The sequence below is a fragment of the Nasonia vitripennis genome, chromosome 1 (genome assembly GCF_009193385.2).
Source record: "Nasonia vitripennis strain AsymCx chromosome 1, Nvit_psr_1.1, whole genome shotgun sequence".
Classification (NCBI taxonomy): Eukaryota; Metazoa; Arthropoda; class Insecta; order Hymenoptera; family Pteromalidae; genus Nasonia; species Nasonia vitripennis.
In genome coordinates, this window is record NC_045757.1 from 33,844,458 (window position 1) to 33,863,634 (window position 19,177).

The 19,177-nt window shown below is 44.1% G+C and overlaps 3 protein-coding genes across 5 annotated transcripts in view; 2 read left to right on the forward strand and 1 right to left on the reverse strand.

The window, feature by feature from the left end:
* The window catches only part of LOC100122604, a 28,823-nt gene extending 14,632 nt beyond the window's left edge, over window positions 1-14,191 (forward strand). For all 3 annotated transcript variants that reach the window (XM_003423890.5, XM_016990120.3, XM_008217110.4), the window contains exons 5-9: window positions 1,405-1,631; window positions 2,602-2,783; window positions 6,740-6,831; window positions 7,977-8,169; window positions 9,229-14,191. In XM_003423890.5, coding sequence (XP_003423938.1) covers window positions 1,405-1,631; window positions 2,602-2,783; window positions 6,740-6,831; window positions 7,977-8,169; window positions 9,229-9,464 — 930 coding nt within the window. In that variant the 3' untranslated portion in view covers window positions 9,465-14,191. The remainder of the gene's footprint in view (window positions 1-1,404; window positions 1,632-2,601; window positions 2,784-6,739; window positions 6,832-7,976; window positions 8,170-9,228) is intronic.
* A 690-nt stretch (window positions 14,192-14,881) lies between these two features.
* On the forward strand, window positions 14,882-16,366 carry LOC100122616 (mitochondrial pyruvate carrier 2-like). The gene is made up of 3 exons (XM_001606178.6): window positions 14,882-15,833; window positions 15,953-16,094; window positions 16,173-16,366. The coding sequence occupies exons 1-3, from the start codon at window positions 15,737-15,739 to the stop codon at window positions 16,294-16,296; spliced, it is 363 nt and encodes a 120-aa protein (XP_001606228.1). The 5' UTR covers window positions 14,882-15,736; the 3' UTR covers window positions 16,297-16,366.
* On the reverse strand, window positions 16,307-18,927 carry LOC100122629 (peptidylprolyl isomerase domain and WD repeat-containing protein 1). The gene is made up of 7 exons (XM_001606191.6): window positions 18,584-18,927; window positions 18,410-18,512; window positions 18,134-18,330; window positions 17,862-18,055; window positions 17,453-17,790; window positions 16,610-17,372; window positions 16,307-16,531 (listed from the first exon to the last, which is right to left on the reverse strand). Exons 1-7 carry the CDS (start codon window positions 18,681-18,683, stop codon window positions 16,388-16,390), a joined length of 1,839 nt encoding a protein of 612 aa, XP_001606241.1. The 5' UTR covers window positions 18,684-18,927; the 3' UTR covers window positions 16,307-16,387.
* Window positions 18,928-19,177: the final 250 nt, after the last annotated feature.

Genomic DNA, 19,177 nt, shown 5'->3' on the forward strand with positions numbered 1-19,177 from the left:
TCGGAGAAAATCAAGTGTAGCCGAGTTTTCGATTACGCGTCGAGTATATTGTCGGTCAATCGGGAGTTTTATCGCGTCCTCGGACGCTATCGGAATTATAACCGCTAGAGACCGATAACGACGCGTCAACTTACACACACGCACGGGGGTCTTTCTTTGCTTGCGCTCGGATTATAATGGAGGCTGGTGTATCGATTCGACTAGACACAAAGGAGACGTTAGCGGTACGCGTTGTGGCGCGAAATCCCGTGTATACGCATGGCTTTACGGACTGATGCACATCGGACGAATATGTGTATGTGTGTGTGTGTATTATATTGTAATACAAGGACGATCGCGCCTCTGATTAATTGCTTCTCGGGACGAGTCGATTGTTTATTATTCATGGACTTGATTTTGTTTTTTTCTCGCGCGTCGAACTTTCAGCGCGTAAAAATCGAACGAGCTTTATCGAATATAATTTATGCGCGGCCTCTGCATTTGCATGTTGAATTTACGAGGATGCGCGCGAGCGCGAGGCAAGTTTCTATGAATTTTTAAGTAGTAGTTTTCTCTCGTCTTTACGATTAATAATGCGGCTGATGAATTACGGGGAGGAAAAGTTTTCCTTTGTTCGCGGGGACGAGACCTTCGATTATTATCGCTGAACTTATCGTATAGTTTGTTTCGAGCTTTAGTCGAAGGTATAAGGAAATCTTATGCTCGTCGAACGGATTAGAAGTTTGATGAGTTTTCAGGTGGTTCTAACCAGAAAAAGCTGACTTTATCCCCTCACCCTAACACTGCTGATCTGCGATGCAACCGAATCGATTTGCGCCGAAGCGATTAGCCTTTGAAATCGCCCGAGAGAGAGAGAGAGAGAAGAATCGCTGTGTCCGCAAAGCCAAAACCACGACAAACGACTGGCGTTACGTTTCAGCTACGTATATAATATATCGTACACAGAGACGATCGACCCTTTGAACGCCGTCGAGAAAATATAACCCACAACTTCACGGACGATTATCCGCTTCGCTGCATCGCGTTTACCTGCACGCTGTATATATAGTATGCAACCTATTGCTTCTGTGGAGTTCGGTGTCACGAAGACGAACGTGTATTTTGCATCGAGCGTTGATGGTTAATATTCAAAGTGTTTTATAGTACCAGCCATTTCCACACAGCAGGTCAAACATATCATACCCAGCATTATCTCCATCGTTACAAATCCTCGGAGACACGCCTCATCGCTCCCAAGAGACTACTACCCCTACACACTCACGATCCACTCAATCCTTTCGAAGCTTCCCGCTCTCAATTTAAATTTCAATTCCCGCCGCGTCCCACACGAGCTAACAAACCAAAACAAGCAACTCTCCATCCCCCAAAATTACACGTGTCTCCGCGTATTTTTCCGTGTTCCAGCCTATGCTTGCGGAAACGAGACGAGGCGGCCTCGGAAACAACGGCGCCCACGGGGACGACGACACGGAGGACGGCGTCGAGTACTACAGACTCCGGAGCTTCTCCATTACTGCCAACGGTGTCTTCAACCTCGGCGATTCTCTCAAGAGTCGACGCAGCCGCAGCATCAACAGCGTCACCTCATCCGGCACAAGCTGCAGCAGTACCAGGGACGCCAGACTGCTCAGGTGACTTTCTACTTACCGACGATGATTCACGGCGCTGTGCAAGCTCTATTAAATTATAAAAACCGCCTCAGTGCTTCCCAGAATCGTGTGCAAGCTCTCGGAGCTTTTTTATTCATCCCTGAAAAAAAGCGGCCGCTCGTTACAGGAGTTGACTTTTTGACAGACCGCGCATATGGCGCTGTATAATTGAAGCAGCTCTCTCTCTCTCTCTCTCGCGCGCTCACTGGGGTTCTACATTATTCACGCGCTGCCGCACTGTATACTCAATCGAGCTTTTTGCCCCTGCTGGTTTAGCCGAAAAAGAGAAGGCACGCGCGACCGGAAATTCAGACCGCACGCGTCGTTACATGAGCGAATGTATATAACATTCGCTCGCGAGAGCAATAACAATTTATAATATCGACGGCCGCGTATCTGTCAAAATAAACGCGGATTTTCCCCCAGAGCCGTTATTCCGGCCATTTCGAATATATCCGTTAATGAAAGTTCAGCGCGCTCGGCTTTTGTTGAAAAACCGGAAAATTGCTGTATGAAAACTCGCGTAACTAAGCCGTGTGTCATTTCCGTAACGGATCATTCCGTCATCAACTCGATCTCCACTCGCTTGTCGGATATGCAGAACAAAATGCTGTATACAATACGATCGGAATTTTAAGTGAAAAATAGAGCCGCGTCTGCATCGCGACGGCTAGATCGAAGTAGAACACGCCCGGCTGTGGTCAGACGTCGCGTTGGTACTGCACGCGCGGGTTTATTATTAAAACACTCGCGCATAATCCGCTCACTCTCCGGACAGTGGCCATTAGCATCGGCTGAATAATTCATCTCTTAATCATTGCCCTACATGTATATAAACCTATTTACGAAGCTTTGCGTATCGCGACAGCTGTATCCGCGAAGCACATGCAAGGCTTCCGAATTATTTTATAAAGACTCGAGTAATCGATACGCGCAATATATGATGCGTCAGCTCGGCGTCTCAGCTGTCGGGTATCGAGACCGGGGCCGACGGCGAGCATCAGGCCGAGGATGGAGGTTCTCGAGTCGCCAGCTACAAGGTCGGCATGCTCGGTGCCTCCGGCGTTGGAAAGACTGCTCTCACCGTCCAATTCACCACCAGCGAGTACATCTGCGCTTACGACGCTTCGCTCGGTGAGTTTTCATATATATCTACCGTTGTTATATTCTTCTTTCATGTGTGTATGTTGGCTTTTATTGCCAGAGAGCGACGTTTTATTATTTTACGGGCTCGAGGATCGTATACATCCGCGTCCGCGCTTATATTATCCTTGCTTTATTGCGCGAGCTTTTACGATGTATGCGCGGATGGAATTTTATCGATGTAAACTTTCTATACGTGACATCCCCCCCCCCTCTGATGTGCGCGTATTGCGACGTAGTATGTTCCTGTGCGGTTTTAGAATAAGTGCATCGGTTCTACTTAGCGACGATTCGACTACACGCATTGCTGCAAGCTCGTGCGCGCATATTATTTGCATTTCATCGGAAAAGGCGGCCGGGTAAACGTGTGCATATATATATATATATATATCTGCTGCTGTTGTTGCTGCCGCTGCTGCTATTATGGGGTTGCGTGGACGTCGCACGCGCGAACGATTTATTATCGCGTCGGGGTCTGTTTACGCGCGTGTCTGAACGGCTCGAGTGATATGTGCTTTATGAATCGATAAGTGCACGGCTGTTGGTGATTGAAATTGTTTTTTTTTTTTATTTATTTAAAAGGAGGATTAGTCGCTTCGAGATGTGAAAAAAAGTTGAAAAATTTCTCATCATCGAAAGGCAATTCAGCTCTAAAATTATTCCTCGCAAATACCCCACTTCCGTCTCTCTCTCTCTCTCTCTCTGACGCGGGAATCGCGCGAATTCCCTAAATTTGAAAGAAATTCTAAATACACTCGCCGGTGGAGTATTCAAAGCGCGCGGCTGATCAAAATTGCTGAGCTACTCTTATAATGACCCCGAGCTTGAATACCATCTAATCAATTACGATGATTGATGCGATCGTTCAGCATATCGTGCGGTGCGTGTAATACCTCGCGGGCGTGTATATAGCTGTACGTGTATCGTCGACTGCGCGCAACGCTCGTACATAATTGCTTCGCGATTTGTCAAAATAACGATCTTCGTTGCGATTTCATCTCACTACGATGTTTCTTGCACGAGTTTTATATCGACCTCACGATTCGCGCACTGTTTTGATGAAATTTTAATAAAATATAGTGCGTATAGTCCGCCACGGCCGTTAATAATTAAACGCGGGCGAGCTTTTATCGCCGCAAGCTCGCACACGGATGCATTATATGAGAGCGCTTGAAAAGGACGATTTCAATTTTCCCGCGCAAAAGCTGAGCTTTTTATTTTCAACGTAACGCATATATATTCAAGTTCTAATCGCTCGCTTTCGGAATAAATCGTTCGTCTCGCGGCCAAAGATTCTCGGCGTCAGATACGTCAGTCACGCTGGTGGAGAAGGAAAAAAAAAGCGTTAATCGCGCGCAGATTGCTCGTCGCCGTGATAAAAGGAGCTTTATCACCCTCCGTTATACTACACGTGACGCGTCGTCTTATTCGGCCTCCGGCGAGTCTTTATGAGACGCACAGCGCGCCCGGCTTGATTTACCGCCCTTGCGATTTGTTTGTACGTCTGTTTTTTTTTTTTTTTTTTTTACAGCCGCAGAAGTGGCAATCCCGTCTGTTTATGTACTCTGTGTATGTATACGTGTATACAGGTAAATTACGAATGCACGATTTCGCGCGGGCTATTTGAAATTCCGAACGCCGTCGATGGATGTGTAATAAATGACTAATGAAGAGCTTGCGCATCCTCGGTATTGCGCTTCGGATGATGTTTGTGCTAAACCCAGCCCCTTTCCGTGAATCCCCGCGCACTCGAGGCATCGAAAAACTCGCACAAAAAAGCGCGGGAGTTCAAAGCTCTCTTTTTCCGGAAACTCGTTTGCAAATCGATAATCGAGCTTGACTCCCCGATCGATAAGCTCTGTGAGTGGAAGCGCGAAAAAGAGAGAAAACGGGCGAAACTAGCGTCGCGTTGCACGGCTGTTACTACTGCGCTCTACTGCAGCGTATATACTTCTTATCTTCTCCTCCTTTCGCGGCTGTAATACCGCTGGCTTTTTGGCTGCATCTGGTATCTCGGCGCTTTTATGCGGAGGTAACTGCATGAATAAGTCATGCGTGCGCGCTTGCTCGGATCGTTTGCCGCTGATGCGGGTATGCTAAGTTTGTCGGAGGAGGAGGAGTGATTGATGGGGTAGCGCTTCGAGGATAGTCGAGTACGTAATTGCATCGGCTCGGATGAGCTTTTAATTTCAATTAAGAAGTGTGTATGTGTCCAGTGTGTAAGGGAGGAAGGATGCGATGTGTAATAATGAAAAATGCAGAGGATCTCGTAACATTTGCTGGCGCTCGTGTACGTGCAGTGAGCCGACTGTGTGGAACTGGGTATATTTTTAGAGCCGGACAGGTTTTATCGCTTTTTAATCGAGATTACTTTTAGTTCGAGAGTAGCGCGCGCGCGTGCGTGTGTGTGTAGTATGGCTGTGGCAACGTTGTGCAGATGTGTGTAATGGGGAAAATCGTTAGGTATAGTTAACTTGCAGCAGCTCTGAAAACGGGCGACATAATTCGTTCATTGTTATCGCAATTTTCCTAGAACAGGGTATACGTGTACATAGCTTCAAAGTAAACGCATATTGAGACAAAAATTCACGAGAATATTCCGCTCGATCAAACCCGCCGCTCTTTGTTCCCGTATATAATTACACGTATATTTCCAATCTAAATGGAAATTCTCCGAATAATTACAAACTTGAAGCTCTAATAGCAATTAAGCACACCATCCGCGCGTTATTACACAATATAACGTAATACGTCGAGTTCGCTCTCGGAAGCCTTTATAAATCGAACGGCAATCCATATACACACGCTAAACGTATAGTTTATGCATCGCGACCCGAGCTTTTACACATAATTTAAGTGATTGAAAATAATCGATCGCCCGCGCGTACGACCACAGCCAGACTCGTACTACTTACCGCGTGCCATGGCTCTCGTCGTAAATAAAGCGGCGCAAGTCGACAGTTAATTATCCAGCGCTGCAGATCCTCGAGGAAAGCAAAGCAGCCCCTTAAACACACAGCACAGCAGCTCGTCGTTTCCTTATTCAAACTCGCGCGCGGCGAATAGCTGCAACTGGAGGCTCTTAAATTTTACGAGCCCCACAGCGGAGGGGCTATAGCGTCGTAAAAATGCGCGGCGAAAGGATAAAGGTCAGGAGAATAAGAGAGTATGGGCGCGTTTAAGAGAGACCGGAAGCGTGGGTGGTTGCAAAATAGGAGTTGTGGAAGCTCGCGCTAAATGTTTTTTTTTTCCTCCCTCTGCGCTGTCCTTCGGACAAGTCTCTCTCTCTCTCTCTCTCTCTCTCTCTCTCTTTCTTTTTCGCTATTCCTTCGAGAGATTCGAGGATCCGAGGACGAGTGCGTGAAGTGTCGCAGCTACTTATACTCCCTCGGCTTTTTTATACGGAGCACGACGACGAGGTGGTAGTAGCATCAGCGGAAGCTCTCCCTTATTCCTTTTCAAAACCGGCTCGCTGCGCATTTCCATGAATAAGCGATCAGGCCGCGCGCGCGCGAGCTTCTTCTTTCTCCTAATTTTTTTTTCTCTCGGCAGCAGCGCGCGTCCTTTTGTATCGTATAGGCCAATAGACTGCGCGGTAATGGGGTTCGCTTCGTTCTAGGTAACCGGGAAGTGATGCCGTGTATTGTATGAATTTGAAATATCCATCGAAACTAGTAGATTATTAACGATCAGTGAAATAAATTCACTTGGTGAACTTTATAGTGTATAATTACCACTCAACGAAGTACATACATCGCACGTCACGCGAGCCGCTGCTCACTTCGAATATAACTTGTTGAGCTCGGCATACACAGCGTCGGCCGATTCGCAGATATATCGAGTGATGTGCGCCGCCCCCGCACTTACCTCTGCATCCACTCACGCGAGCATAACAGAAGTCGAAAGAGCAAGATGAATATGTATCCCCTGTATGGTTATCGTTGCAGACGACGAGTACGGCCAGAAGAGCGTGTCGGTGATGATCGACGGGCAGGAAACGGAACTCGAGATCATCGATCATCCGGCGACGGAGATGTCGGTGAGTAAACTTATATGCTCGGGCTATTTATGTATACCTTGTGGGTATCTCGCATAGAGATACAGATGTTTACGTTAATATACGCTCCGGAGGTCTATATTTAGAAAGGAGCGGATATAGCCCACGCAAATCCCAGTACGAGAATAATCTAATATAACGCGCCGGGAGCCTTGGCTGCGATGCTATGTGCTTTTATGTGCGCGAACGTCGGCGGGGGTAAACAAACGAAGAGATGCAGGAGAGGTGCGAACGCGCCTCGTGGCTTTGTGTTGTATTGTTTCGAGACGCGTGCAGTGTAATCTTTTCGGATAAGGAGTATCAAAATTTGATACCACGACGTTCACTGGGAAAATTCGCAGACTCTCGAATAAACCGCACTTTTTGCCTAACCGCGAATTTCCTATACTCAACCGCTCTCTTGCACCGCGACGCAGTATAGCTCTCGGATATCTCGGCGAGAAAAAAAAAGAAAAAAGTGGGTATAAATTAATTATCAGTCGCTTTTGTAATACCACTAAAATTACATCGACTAATCGCTAAATCTCACCGGTCGATCATCATCGATTCCCGCGAGCGACAAATTGCACTTACACGCGTCGATTAATCGTCGACGATTAGCCGCAGTTAAGCTGCGGCATCGCCTTAATAGAAGCTAATCGAAGACAATGAAATCGACACTACCTACCCTTCGCTGCGTGTCTATGGGTCTATTGTATATACTCGCGAGAATCGTCGCGTCTTTCCTTATCAATTTGTGCCCGAAGAGAGCGGATTGCTTTTATCGGCTTCAATTTATCTCGAGTCGCTTATACAGCCAGTTCGAAGAGTTAATTTTCTCCGAGTCGGAGTTCCGATCAATGCCGAGGATTGGATTATAATTCCCTCGTATATTCGATGAATCTAGTGTACGAGAGAGGCGAGATTTGCATTTTTATAGGTGCTTGCACGATTACACGATTAAAACTCGTCTCGTAATTACGCGAGAACCTGCGAATCGAACCTGATTAATTAGTCGAGATTCGAGCTCGCCATCGAGGAAATAAGAGAAATGCAAATTATTCGCTCATACAGTCTCCGATCAACAGCCGATTCGCGGGATCAATAAATATCGCCTAATTAGAAAAGTATATCCGCTACACTCACAGGTCGAGGCGTTCTGCTCGACTTACAACGTGGACGTGTACGTGGTCGTGTACTCGGTGGTGGACAGACGTAGCCTCAAGTTCGCCGAGGAGACGCTGCTGCATCTGTGGAAGAGCGACTACATGGCCGGACACGGGGTCATACTCGTCGGCAATAAAGTCGACCTCGAGCGCAAACGAGAAGTTCCCGCTATGAGTGAGTAACCTATATATATATATACTTAAGTTTAGTTTTGATGCTGCTGATGCGCAATTCGTTCGGGCGAACTAATTATTGCGCACACGTCCGGGGGATTTAGCTGTTGACGCGAAACTGTTTAATCGCTTGTACTCGAGAATTTTAAACTTTGAAAATTGAATATTTCGACAAAAAAAAGAAAGAGCCCGCGATGGCCGAGTCGATTAAAAAGTAGTTTGCGCCCCGGCGACGCGAGAGTTTTAATTAACTGCGAAGTGATGACTTTTTTTCGCGTCAACCTCGTTCTTTCTCTCTCTTTATTTCCGAGTTTACGCGCGATAACGAAGGATTTGGAGAAAAACAGAGAAGGAATTACTCGGTGTTTTTTTTTTCCGTCGATCATTCCCAAATTGCTTCGCGTACATACACAGTATATATAATTATACACAGTATAACATACGAATGTGCGCACTTTTACGAGGCCGTTGCAGACGCTTCTTTTTTCGAGTTACACACGAGGAGCAAGTTTACGCGGACGACGTGTGCGCGTTATATATATATATATATATATATATATATATATATATATATATATATATATATATATATATATATACACACACGGTTATTATCACGATGAAAGTGCTGTTCTTTGTTTTAACGGCCCGACCGTTAGAAGCTCGGATGTGCGCAGCGAGTAGAGCGTGATGAGAACTTTAACGATTGAGTTTAATTGCTGCCGTGATTAGAGCCGTTTGACGGTCGGGAGCTTCCTTTAATTTTTAAATGGACGCGATGTGTATAAAAATGTAGAGGAGTAGGGCTGTATGATTTACGGGGACGACGTTAAGAGCCGGAGAGTATTCAGCAGGGCTTGTATACTAAATCAGTAAAGGAGGTCGCTGTTTGTGCGTTTATCTATCAGGGGAGGCCGTAAAACGGAGATTGATTTTTTTCCGAGGGGAGGAGGGAGAAGAATCGAGGTCGAATATCGCTTTTTCCAACTTGCTGTGTATACTATAGTATTTTAATGAATAACTCAAAAAGAAGAAGAAAAATAAAACTGTATCTGCGCAGTGGGTCGTCGCCTGGCCAACAGCTGCGGCTGCAAGTTCATCGAGACGTCCTCGGGTCTGGCCCACCACGTGGACGAGCTACTCGTGGGTATCCTCGCCCAGATAAAGCTGAACCCTCAGCGCGACCGGGACCAAGTGACGCGTCGCAGACGCAGCAAACAACGTCGGAAGATCCTGAAACACCTGCTCGGCTTCAAGAGGAAAACCAAGAGCTGCGAGAACCTCTTCGTTCTCTGAGATGCCTCCGACAGTATAACTCTTTATATCACATGCTATTATTATACTCCGAGCGATTTTAGTTCTATCTTCAAAGGGTGTGAGACTATATACCAGATATACAACGATCTCGAGTACCTATTTTCGCGAATCATCTATATAAAATATACACATCAGAGTATAAGCGTCTTTGAGAAATTTCGAATCGGAGAACACGATGATGTATCGCATAGCCCCGAAAAAAAATTCCATATTTCATATCCAAAGGATATGTGTCACACCTGGACGTCGTCGTTCCTTTGAAAGCCAGCCAGGCGCGAAACTAAGGTACTCGCACACATCCCTCACTTTTGCGTTATTGTATAGCTATGGGTATAAAAGCATCAGAGACGGTTTTTCGGGAGCTCGACCCTTTGCTCGAGTGCTTTCGACGGCTGCGCACAAGATATAGAAGATTGAATTTTCGGCCGATATGACGATGGAGAGAAAGAGAGCGAGTACTTTTTCTTCTTTTCATCGCGCCGTTGCGTTTTCTTTGCGAGGAGAATTACGATATCTCGGACACGCCGCTGTTGAGAGGCTTTTACATTTTGCGCGCGGCTCTTCTTTTGCTGTGTATATAGGTATATTTTGCAGCTCTTTTGGAATTTTTCTCCGTTAAGGAGCTTTTGCGTTTTTATGTTTTTTTTTTAATTTTTAATTTTTGATTGTAGTTGCTTTTTGATAGGGACTGGTACTAATAGTTTGTATATATAATTATGATGCTAGGCGATGCTTAATATTTGCTGTGGTTGAATCTGCGCTTGCGGGGATTGAAAGTATATGATTATAAATTATTTCTTTATAAAGCATGATTTATTTTAAGGATAAAACGCGCTATCGCTTGACACTATAAAGGTAACGTTCAATCGTGTTCTATATCTTCTGAATTGTAAAATGCACACATCAATGCGATAATATATGCGAGTGTGTCGTTCAATACACTTATATTATATTATAGTCGAGGAAAATAATTAAACACGTTCGTATATCAAGGATTACAGAGGCAGTCGAGTGTTGTATGAAATTCTTAGACTTTAAGCGTGAGAGGCGATGCGATTTTTACGATTCGATGATTGTTATAAACTTATACATTATAATAATTATAGTCGGTGCGTATTATTAGAGAAATCAAAAGAACGGATTTATTCAAAGCGGCCAATACAACTCGCATTATTGCCAAACTTGGTAAACGTTGCGCATAACGATCATGTGAATCCCGCAATTTTCAAAATAGCATTAAAAAAAAATTATAAGCCATCACACTATATACTTATTATTTTCACGCTGTTTGTGTATACCAACCCTCGACGGTTCTCAGAACGCAAATCAACGAAAAACCAATATAATGCTAAAAATAATAATAATACTAAAAGTACGCTGCAGAAAATAATAAATACGACACACGACGAATCAGCGTGAAGATTCCGCGAAAAAAGGGGTCATCCGTCACGCGCCTCATCCTGATGTCAACGCAAGCGATCGATCTTCCTCGGGACGACTCTCGCGGTTCGCGAGGCTTAATTTATAGCTAAATCCCTCCCCCCCCCTCTCCTTATACACTCTCGCATCTTGTTCCGTTATTCCCTTCTCTCGCAGTCGCCCGAAACTTGAGCCCAAATTCGCTCTGACGTCGTGTATATACCTATATACATAATATACGTATACAACGCGTAATATGGCGAAAATTCGCGGTTGATGCTTTATTACAGAGACGAGCGACTAGTTAGCTCGAGAGTTGTTTAGCTCGGCGGAGTTGTGCAGTGATTACCGCTCTAACACTGAATTCAATGGAGGAAGTTAATTCGCGCTGCGGCTGACGTAATTCTGACTCGACTACTGAAGAGACTTGGGAGAGTGGCTGATGATGAGGCGAAAGAATTCGAGTGTGCGCTTGTATGCGTGGATAGCGATTATAAAACGAGTCTTTCAGAAATTTTCTTAGTTATTATAACGACGCAGGAACAATAAGTGGGAACGACTGTGGACGCCACCAAAAATAAACCGGTCGTGTATACGATACAAACTTTTGCATATATAAATGTATGAAACCTCGCTGTGTTTATTGTCGAGCGAAGCGTAGGTATGTTTTTAGCGTGTAATCAAAAATTTCTCCACGTATATCGTGTGCACGCAAAATAAAAGTACGTCATCGCTGTGCACTTGAGCATAAACAAGAACCTCCATCAAAACGTGCACTTTTTCGATAGTAAACAGAGAGAGAGAGAGAGAGAGAGAGAAGAGAATTTGTCACCTTTCGCGATCTCTTTATCCTGATTCGCTCCCGTCGAAAAAGCTCACGGGGCACGACTACATACTATATACATCTGTATCAGCAATGTAAACCCTGCCTTTGGCGCGTAGGTGCGATTTTGTGAATTTCCGCTCGACAAAACTCACCCCGCGCGCGTGTACAAACGTAAACTAACTTTATCCCGGGGGCTCTGCGGGTATGGCAAGTTCTGTCAAGACGTTCCGAGACGTGATGGTATGCAAAAGTGTGCTTTAACTCGATCGAATTATAGACACTACTGCAATTGATTTTATTAAAGTAAAGCTTGAGTTCTCTCTCGGGTGACCGATAAATCCGCGTCTTAATCAGCGCTACTCGCTAAATCTGCAATTCGCTGCTCTCTCTCTCTCTCTCTCTCTCTCTCTCTCTCTCTCTCTCTCAGCTCTCGCGGATCCAATTGCGCAGTACAGGGTCGGGCTGCAGCTGCTGCGTGTACACAAAGCCGGTGAATTTCGTTAATACGTTATATATATATATATATATATATAATGCTGCGCAGAAGTGAACTCTAGTATATGCATATACGTTATGCTTCTTGATCCTCAGCGGAGAAACTCGTCGGCGAGTTCAAAGGGCGAGATTTCGTAAGTCATCAGAAACTCGAGGTTCTCCAGGGCGCGCAGCTGTTGCTCCCTTTTTCTGTGCTTTGTTCGACTCTCGCTAAAGCTCGGGTATACACATTATACTCCGAAGAAAATTGTCTATTATATACAGCGTCTTCTATTATATATGCATCTGGAAACACATCGCGACTTTGTTTACACGCGCGAATGTAGGTCAAGCGCGTTTCTTTCCCGGCTCTGTTTATATCGCGAAAACGCTCTATTTATCGGAGAAACACGACGGCGATGCTATGTATTATAGATACTGCCGCTCGAGAACAGCAGACCCTTCTCTCAATCATGTAAATTTTTCGAAACACGCCCACAATTCACGCGAATATCTCTTCGCTTATAAATAAACATGTGTGTGTGTGTGTGTGCGTGTGAGTGTAGGTTCGCAGAGCGAGACGAACTTGTACATACAGCTCGCTTAGTATCGGAATATTCTGAAGGGGCCTTTGTCGAAAAAAGGGACGGCACTTGACCCCGCGTCACCGCGGAATTGTGTTTCGCCGGCCGATATGCGGCCTCGAGGGAAAAAAACCTTGATATAGGCTGTACGTCTCTTCTCTACTCTTTTCGCGTAACTGCGCGTCGGGGGATTAAATTTTAAAAGATATAAGATCGTCTCGCGTTAAACTTTCATTAGCAAATAAGCGTTACGGTAATGTACTCCCCCTCTCTATAGACACTTTGCATTTGAACGACCCTCCGATACGATATAAACACCTCTCCTGTGTGCGATCATCGACGAGAGAATGTATGGGAATTTTTTTTTTTTTGAATTAAGAAAAATACATAAAAGTCGCCGCGAATCGGTCTCGCGGAAAAAGGAGCGCGAATGTAAAGTAGGCTAAGAGTGGAGCCAGCGCAGCAGAAAAAAGCTTCAAGAGAGGCGGCACGATAAAAGGGGCCAAAGGGATAAGAAGCTGCATGAAAAAAAAAAGCGAGCCCGGTATAAGAAGACGTTTAAGGCGTCGTAATGACATGAGAAAAAGCTCCTAATGAGAGAACCTTCTTCTTTTTTTTGCAATCGATGCAACGACGCGTCTTATCTCGCTCTGGCGAAAATTGCGTCTATGCACACGTATAAGCGTATACACTGAGGCTAATTCTCTTTACACCGAGCTTGATGAGCAGCTTGTTGTATTTTTTACCTTCTTTTTTCAACACAAGACGTTATGACTTTGTTTTTGCCCGACATTTTTCCTGCCTTTTCCAGAAGAGCGGAAATAATGATTTCCCTTCTTTTTCGGTACCGTCGGCGTATGAAGTAGATATATAACCTATGCTCCTAAGAGTTCCTCGTCTCTCGCGACTTTTTCGGTCTCTCGGCGAGAAAAAGAGAGAACAAGCTGGGACACGCGATGAGAAATGTATATCGCCTGACTCCCAGCATATCACTTTCTATATTAGGTGCTCTCTACTCGCGAGATGTATACCATATACATGGAAGATATGTATACGCGATTTCACTGCAGTTTTCGACCAATGGAGAAACTCTTTCTCGCTTATCTTTATACCTACACGTATATACGCGTGTCCCTCGTATATTATATATAGTATAATGTATAAACTGCGCGGGAATATTGTAAGCAGTCGCTATTCTGGATTGCCGTAACTTACCGTGTTGTCACTATACTCCTATATATCTACTATATAATTATAGAACAGCGAATTTAAGATAAAATGTATATCGCATTAGCTTAATTATCCTTTACCACAATTACAACACAATCAATATAAAAATACCATGTATTCATGCGACATTAGAGGCTAGATTATTCTGAAATATACATGAATTTTCTACTCGAGAGTTTTTGACTTTAATCTCCCCCCAAAACACGATGTACGTGTCTACGTGCACGTTTTGCTTCCTGTTATCCCTCTCCTTCCATACCCGAGCTTCTTATGCTATACTTAGAGCTAAGTACTCCCTCTCTCTCTCTCTCTCTCGCGGGTTCGTATTATCCGGCTATTGTTTTATTCAACGGCAGGAAGCACAGAACTGCAGCGCACGTGGACGAGATTGCGCCGTTTCTTGAATTAATTTGAATCATTGGCCGTACTGTAATTACGCCCGACTTTCGATGGATTCATGCTAATGTAATTTTCTTGCGCGCTTGGCTCTCATTATTCTATACGGTTTCCCTCGCGTTTCGCAGTTTTAATTGCCTCTCGTCGGCGAAGCGAAATTATGCATTGAACTTGTGTATGTATAGATGTTATAGTTTGAAAGAGTCGAGGAAACGATTTCGGCGTAAATTTGCGTAGGCGTTGAGCACGCGGCGAAATTCCTCGGGCTATGCGAAGCCGCCCCGAGCTCGAGGAATTAACCCTTATGGCTTCGATCCTGGAAGTTCAACTTGCTTCGATGCGGGTATAGACACGTTCTTCTTAATCATTTTCGAGAGCGGCTTGATTGGAGAAATTCTCGGCGTGATTGCTTGCGGTGAGGAGGAGGCTTTGTAAATGTTAGTTTTACTCTCGTAGTATACAATTTTTAACGCAATTGTTTTTTTTTTTTTTTTTTTTTTTTAAGTAATTACTAAAGCAAGCTATTTTTAGAATACAGAAAAATCGCTCCGAATAAATATGAAACCCACTCGAGCATCCAATACAATCTAAATTAAATTTCGAAGACAAATGCACGAGTAAATATGTCAACCCCGCGAGAGGGCGAACGAAAAAACATTCGCTCAATAGAACATATCACGCTATGAAAAATCCGACTTTCATTCCAGTCGACTACCCCCCCAAGCCGCATCAGCATCAAATCGCTCCGCGAAAATTAATGAAGGTACACGCACACACGTACACGCCTACATCGACGCCGTTTACGTATACCAGGTCTCTCTCGCTCTCCGCAATGACAAATGACGACATCAGAGCCAGGAAGCAGAAGAGATGTATACATGCATGTCTCTGGGAATAATATATCCATACGAGGAGAGTTTCTCAAGTTGGGGTTGAGAGAAAGCGAGAAAGACGTTGACGGTCTGACTTTTTAGGGCAAAAAAAGGGTCGTACGTGGATAAGTGAGAGACGGCGCGCGCCTGCGGGGCCGAGGTGAAACTCGACGAGAGAGAATCCGGGGCTGGCCAGGATAATCGAGGAAAACAAGCACTTGTCTTTAGCTTCCCTTTTGTTATATTTTCGGGGCTGCTTTTTCTGCTTCTAGATTATCAGCCGCTCATCGCGATATAACGGAGAAGCTTCTACCCTCGCGCGGTTTTGCATCGAGTTGACATAGTTTTCAAATCGTGAAGTTGGATGGTTTTCGGAACAAAACAATTCCCTGCGGCATGGAACGGGAGAGTCGTTGGAGGCTATGAGACGCTATAGTTACGGATAACGCGATGGTGCCGAAAAATCCAACCGCGTATCAAAAATTCATGCAGAGAATCGCGCAGGTCCTGCCCGAAAAAGCTCGGGGTGTATTTTTACATCCGGCAGGTACATACACGCGTAATTTTACGAATTATTCTAAAATCGTATACTCATACTCTCTGGAAAACCATGTCAGGGTGAGTCGTTCTAAAGAGTAGTTTATATCATGGGCACTTTATAAACAGGGCCAACGACGATCTTCTTTTGGGCGCCAACTTTCAAGTGGGGTTTGGTTTTAGCCGGTATCGGAGATATAAATCGACCGGTCGACACTATTTCTTTGAGTCAGACAGCTAGCCTTGCGCTGACTGGACTCATTTGGTCGAGGTGAGCCCCTCTCTCGTGTGTGAAAACTAATAAGCTAATGACATTTTTTTTTTCACGAACTACTTTCTTGATTTCTAGATACTCTCTCGTGATAATACCTAAAAACTACAATTTGCTGAGCGTCAACGCTTTCGTGTTCATGACGAACGTGTACAACTTTGCTAGGGGCGCCACGCACCAGATGAACGAGGGCAAGAAGTAATCGAGTATAGTACCTTGTCGTTTTGCGCGTCTTTTATTTCAATAAAAAATCTCTTCTGCTTTATGTACAATTCCGTGAGAAATATCGCCGGTTACTTTACCGTCACGCTGATGATTCTTATGTCGTCGTATGGCTTGTCAGTCTTGGGATTTGTTTTTACTTGGCTAATATTTTGTACAACTTCCATCCCTTTCACTACGCGACCAAAGACTGTGTGCTTGTTGTCGAGCCACGGCTGTGAAACGAAGAATAGGAGAGGTAAGTGTCATGTGAATTTAAATAAAAAACGAATCAGCCATAAGAATAAACTCACCGTTGGAGTCAAAGTAATGAAGAACTGACTGCCGTTACTATTCGGTCCAGCGTTAGCCATACTGAGCGTGTAAGGCCTGTCGTGCTTGAGATTTTTCCTGAACTCGTCCTCGAACTCGCCACCCCAAATACTCTCACCACCGGTGCCAGTGCCAGTCGGATCTCCGGTTTGGATCATAAAGCCCTTGATGACTCGATGAAAGATGTGACTGTTGTAATAGCCGTTCTTCGCGTGAACGCAGAAATTCTCCACTGTCTTCGGCACATCTTTGCCAAAAAGATTAACGTGGATATCACCGAGAGCCGTGTGAAGGATGGCGGTATCAAAGATCTTCTGCATATTGGAGGTTTCCGTCGACGAGATAATATCCTCTTTCGATGGCTTTTCGTTGAAGACGTCCCTGTCGCATTCCGGACCTTTCGTGTCTTCGGGCTCACGTCTCGTGAACATGTAAAAACGATTTTTCTTGTGCGCCGTACAGAAGAGTATTGGATCCGGTCGATTCATTTCCAGCGTCGGATTTTCCGATGCTTCCATTTCCAAGGTGGTGGTGGCGGTTTTTTTGGCCTTTCCTTGGAACAGGGCCAACTGCATAGGTCTGATGTTCTCGGGTTTTGCCAAGATCTTTATACAGCGATTTGTGTAGGTGTTGACAAGCTTTACTCCCAGCATTGTGCTGTACATTATCATGTGACCAGACTCGTCAAAAACGATGTTACCCAGATTCGTTTCCGTTTTGTCCATTTCCTTTTCAACTGCCATCCTAGTAGTAGAGAAAAAAATCGTTGTTTAAACAAAATCTCAACATTTACCTGTTGTGAAAATTATCCTGCATAACCATACCTTCTACCAAACTCCATGTTTGGAAGTTGCTGCGTTGTTTGCTGCAGCTCCAAAAACCTTTGCAGGGATTCGTCATACACTCTAGACATTTTGCCAGTTAAAAAATTGAACACCCGCACTTTTCTATCTCCGCTAAGAGATGCAAACTTCTTACCATCGTTGGATATAGCAAGACCACAAGGATATGTCTTATTTTTAGCAAATTCATATAAATCTGTATCCAGCTTTGATTCAAACAGAACATTCTTGGGAAATTTGTACTCATTTCTTGGCCCTGTCCAGTACTCCAAAATTCCTAGTTTATCAACTGATATGCAGGTATCATATACAGGATTGTACTGGAAACCAAAGGATAACTTTTAATATTCAGAGAAAAATGACATTCGTGAAAAATTCTTGTGATTCTTACCTTTAGTGCTACAACAGGCTTGGTGTGAAGGGTTTCAAATATGTGAAGAGGAGTTTCTGTGCCTTGACCATCATAGATATAAATTTTATTAGAATCTTGATCTGATACAGCAACAGCAGCTATCGCATCACCAGCAGAATACACCCATTCAGCGCATTGAGGGACATAGTCAACTTTCATCATATTGATCATGTCTGCAATAGAAAACGATTGTTAGTATAAAGTTGAATATGCTTGTATGTCATTCAATGGTTAAACATTTTGCTACGTACCAAAATTCACAACATCAAACACTTTAATCGACTTATCTACACTGATTGTACAACAATGAACTCCATTGCAACTGGCTGCCAGAGCTTGAATTGGTTGGAGATGTGCTCTAAAATGTTTGACAAACTCAATAAGTTCTTCTTGCTTTTTCCAAAACTTAACATGACCGTCGCAGCTTGCCGTTATAATAAAATTTGTCCTGAAAAAGAATAGTTGTCAATTAATGATAGTACTATTCGCAATCATAATTTATGTAAATAGGACAAATGTACACTCACTTTGTTACAACAATATGAGTAATGACATCTCGATGCATGTAAGATTTTTCATAGCACTCGCAGGAGGGCAAGTTATCCAGGTAAACTTTTTCATACTCCAAAACTGTAATACAGAAAAATTCAACATTGTAAATAATCGACGATGCAATGCATAGTTAACCTCGAAAAACTAACCTCTCTGCTTTTTCGGAGCAGCTGCATCAGATGGCAAAGGACCAATCCACTCTTCATCATTTTCAGGATCCGAGTCCTCGTGTTTCCTCTTTTCACTCATATTAAAGACGAACAATACTTTATTAACAACAAAATCAAAGTACCATTAGGTCGCCGACTTATACTGTCAACTGACTGATAACAGTCGTTGATCAACTGTTCTGTTCGTCTGTTCGATAGATGCCACAACAAACCTTCGGTTATGGAATGCTGACAACAGAGGCCGCTATTCGCTCTTTACTTGTTTTTCAATTGTTTATTATTAAATAATACGTGTATGTCAGTCACCCACCTATTATTGCGATTCTACATATCGCAAAAATCGCGATACATGAACTGCTCAAAAGGAATCGCGTGTAAATCATTAACAAAGTATCGACGAGGGAAGTACATCAAATTCAAGGATATACGAATCTACGGAAGCATCAAAATCTTCTCAAGACCTATTCTACAGTACCCCAAACAGCTTAAACACTGAAATTTTTCGCAGAAAATGTCGTAAAACGTCGATTAAAAATTTATTCACCTAAAGCTCGTAAAGTCGCGCCGAATTTT

Coding starts and splice junctions, on each gene's coding strand:
- LOC100122616 (XM_001606178.6), top strand. CDS start 15,737: ATGGTGCCGAAAAATCCAACCGCGTATCAAAAATTCATGCAGAGAATC. Junction 15,834..15,952: donor TGTATTTTTACATCCGGCAG/GTACATACACGC, acceptor CTTTATAAACAG/GGCCAACGACGATCTTCTTT. Junction 16,095..16,172: donor ACTGGACTCATTTGGTCGAG/GTGAGCCCCTCT, acceptor CTTGATTTCTAG/ATACTCTCTCGTGATAATAC.
- LOC100122629 (XM_001606191.6), bottom strand. CDS start 18,683: ATGAGTGAAAAGAGGAAACACGAGGACTCGGATCCTGAAAATGATGAA. Junction 18,056..18,133: donor GTTTGATGTTGTGAATTTTG/GTACGTAGCAAA, acceptor TTTCTATTGCAG/ACATGATCAATATGATGAAA. Junction 17,791..17,861: donor AGCCTGTTGTAGCACTAAAG/GTAAGAATCACA, acceptor TTTGGTTTCCAG/TACAATCCTGTATATGATAC.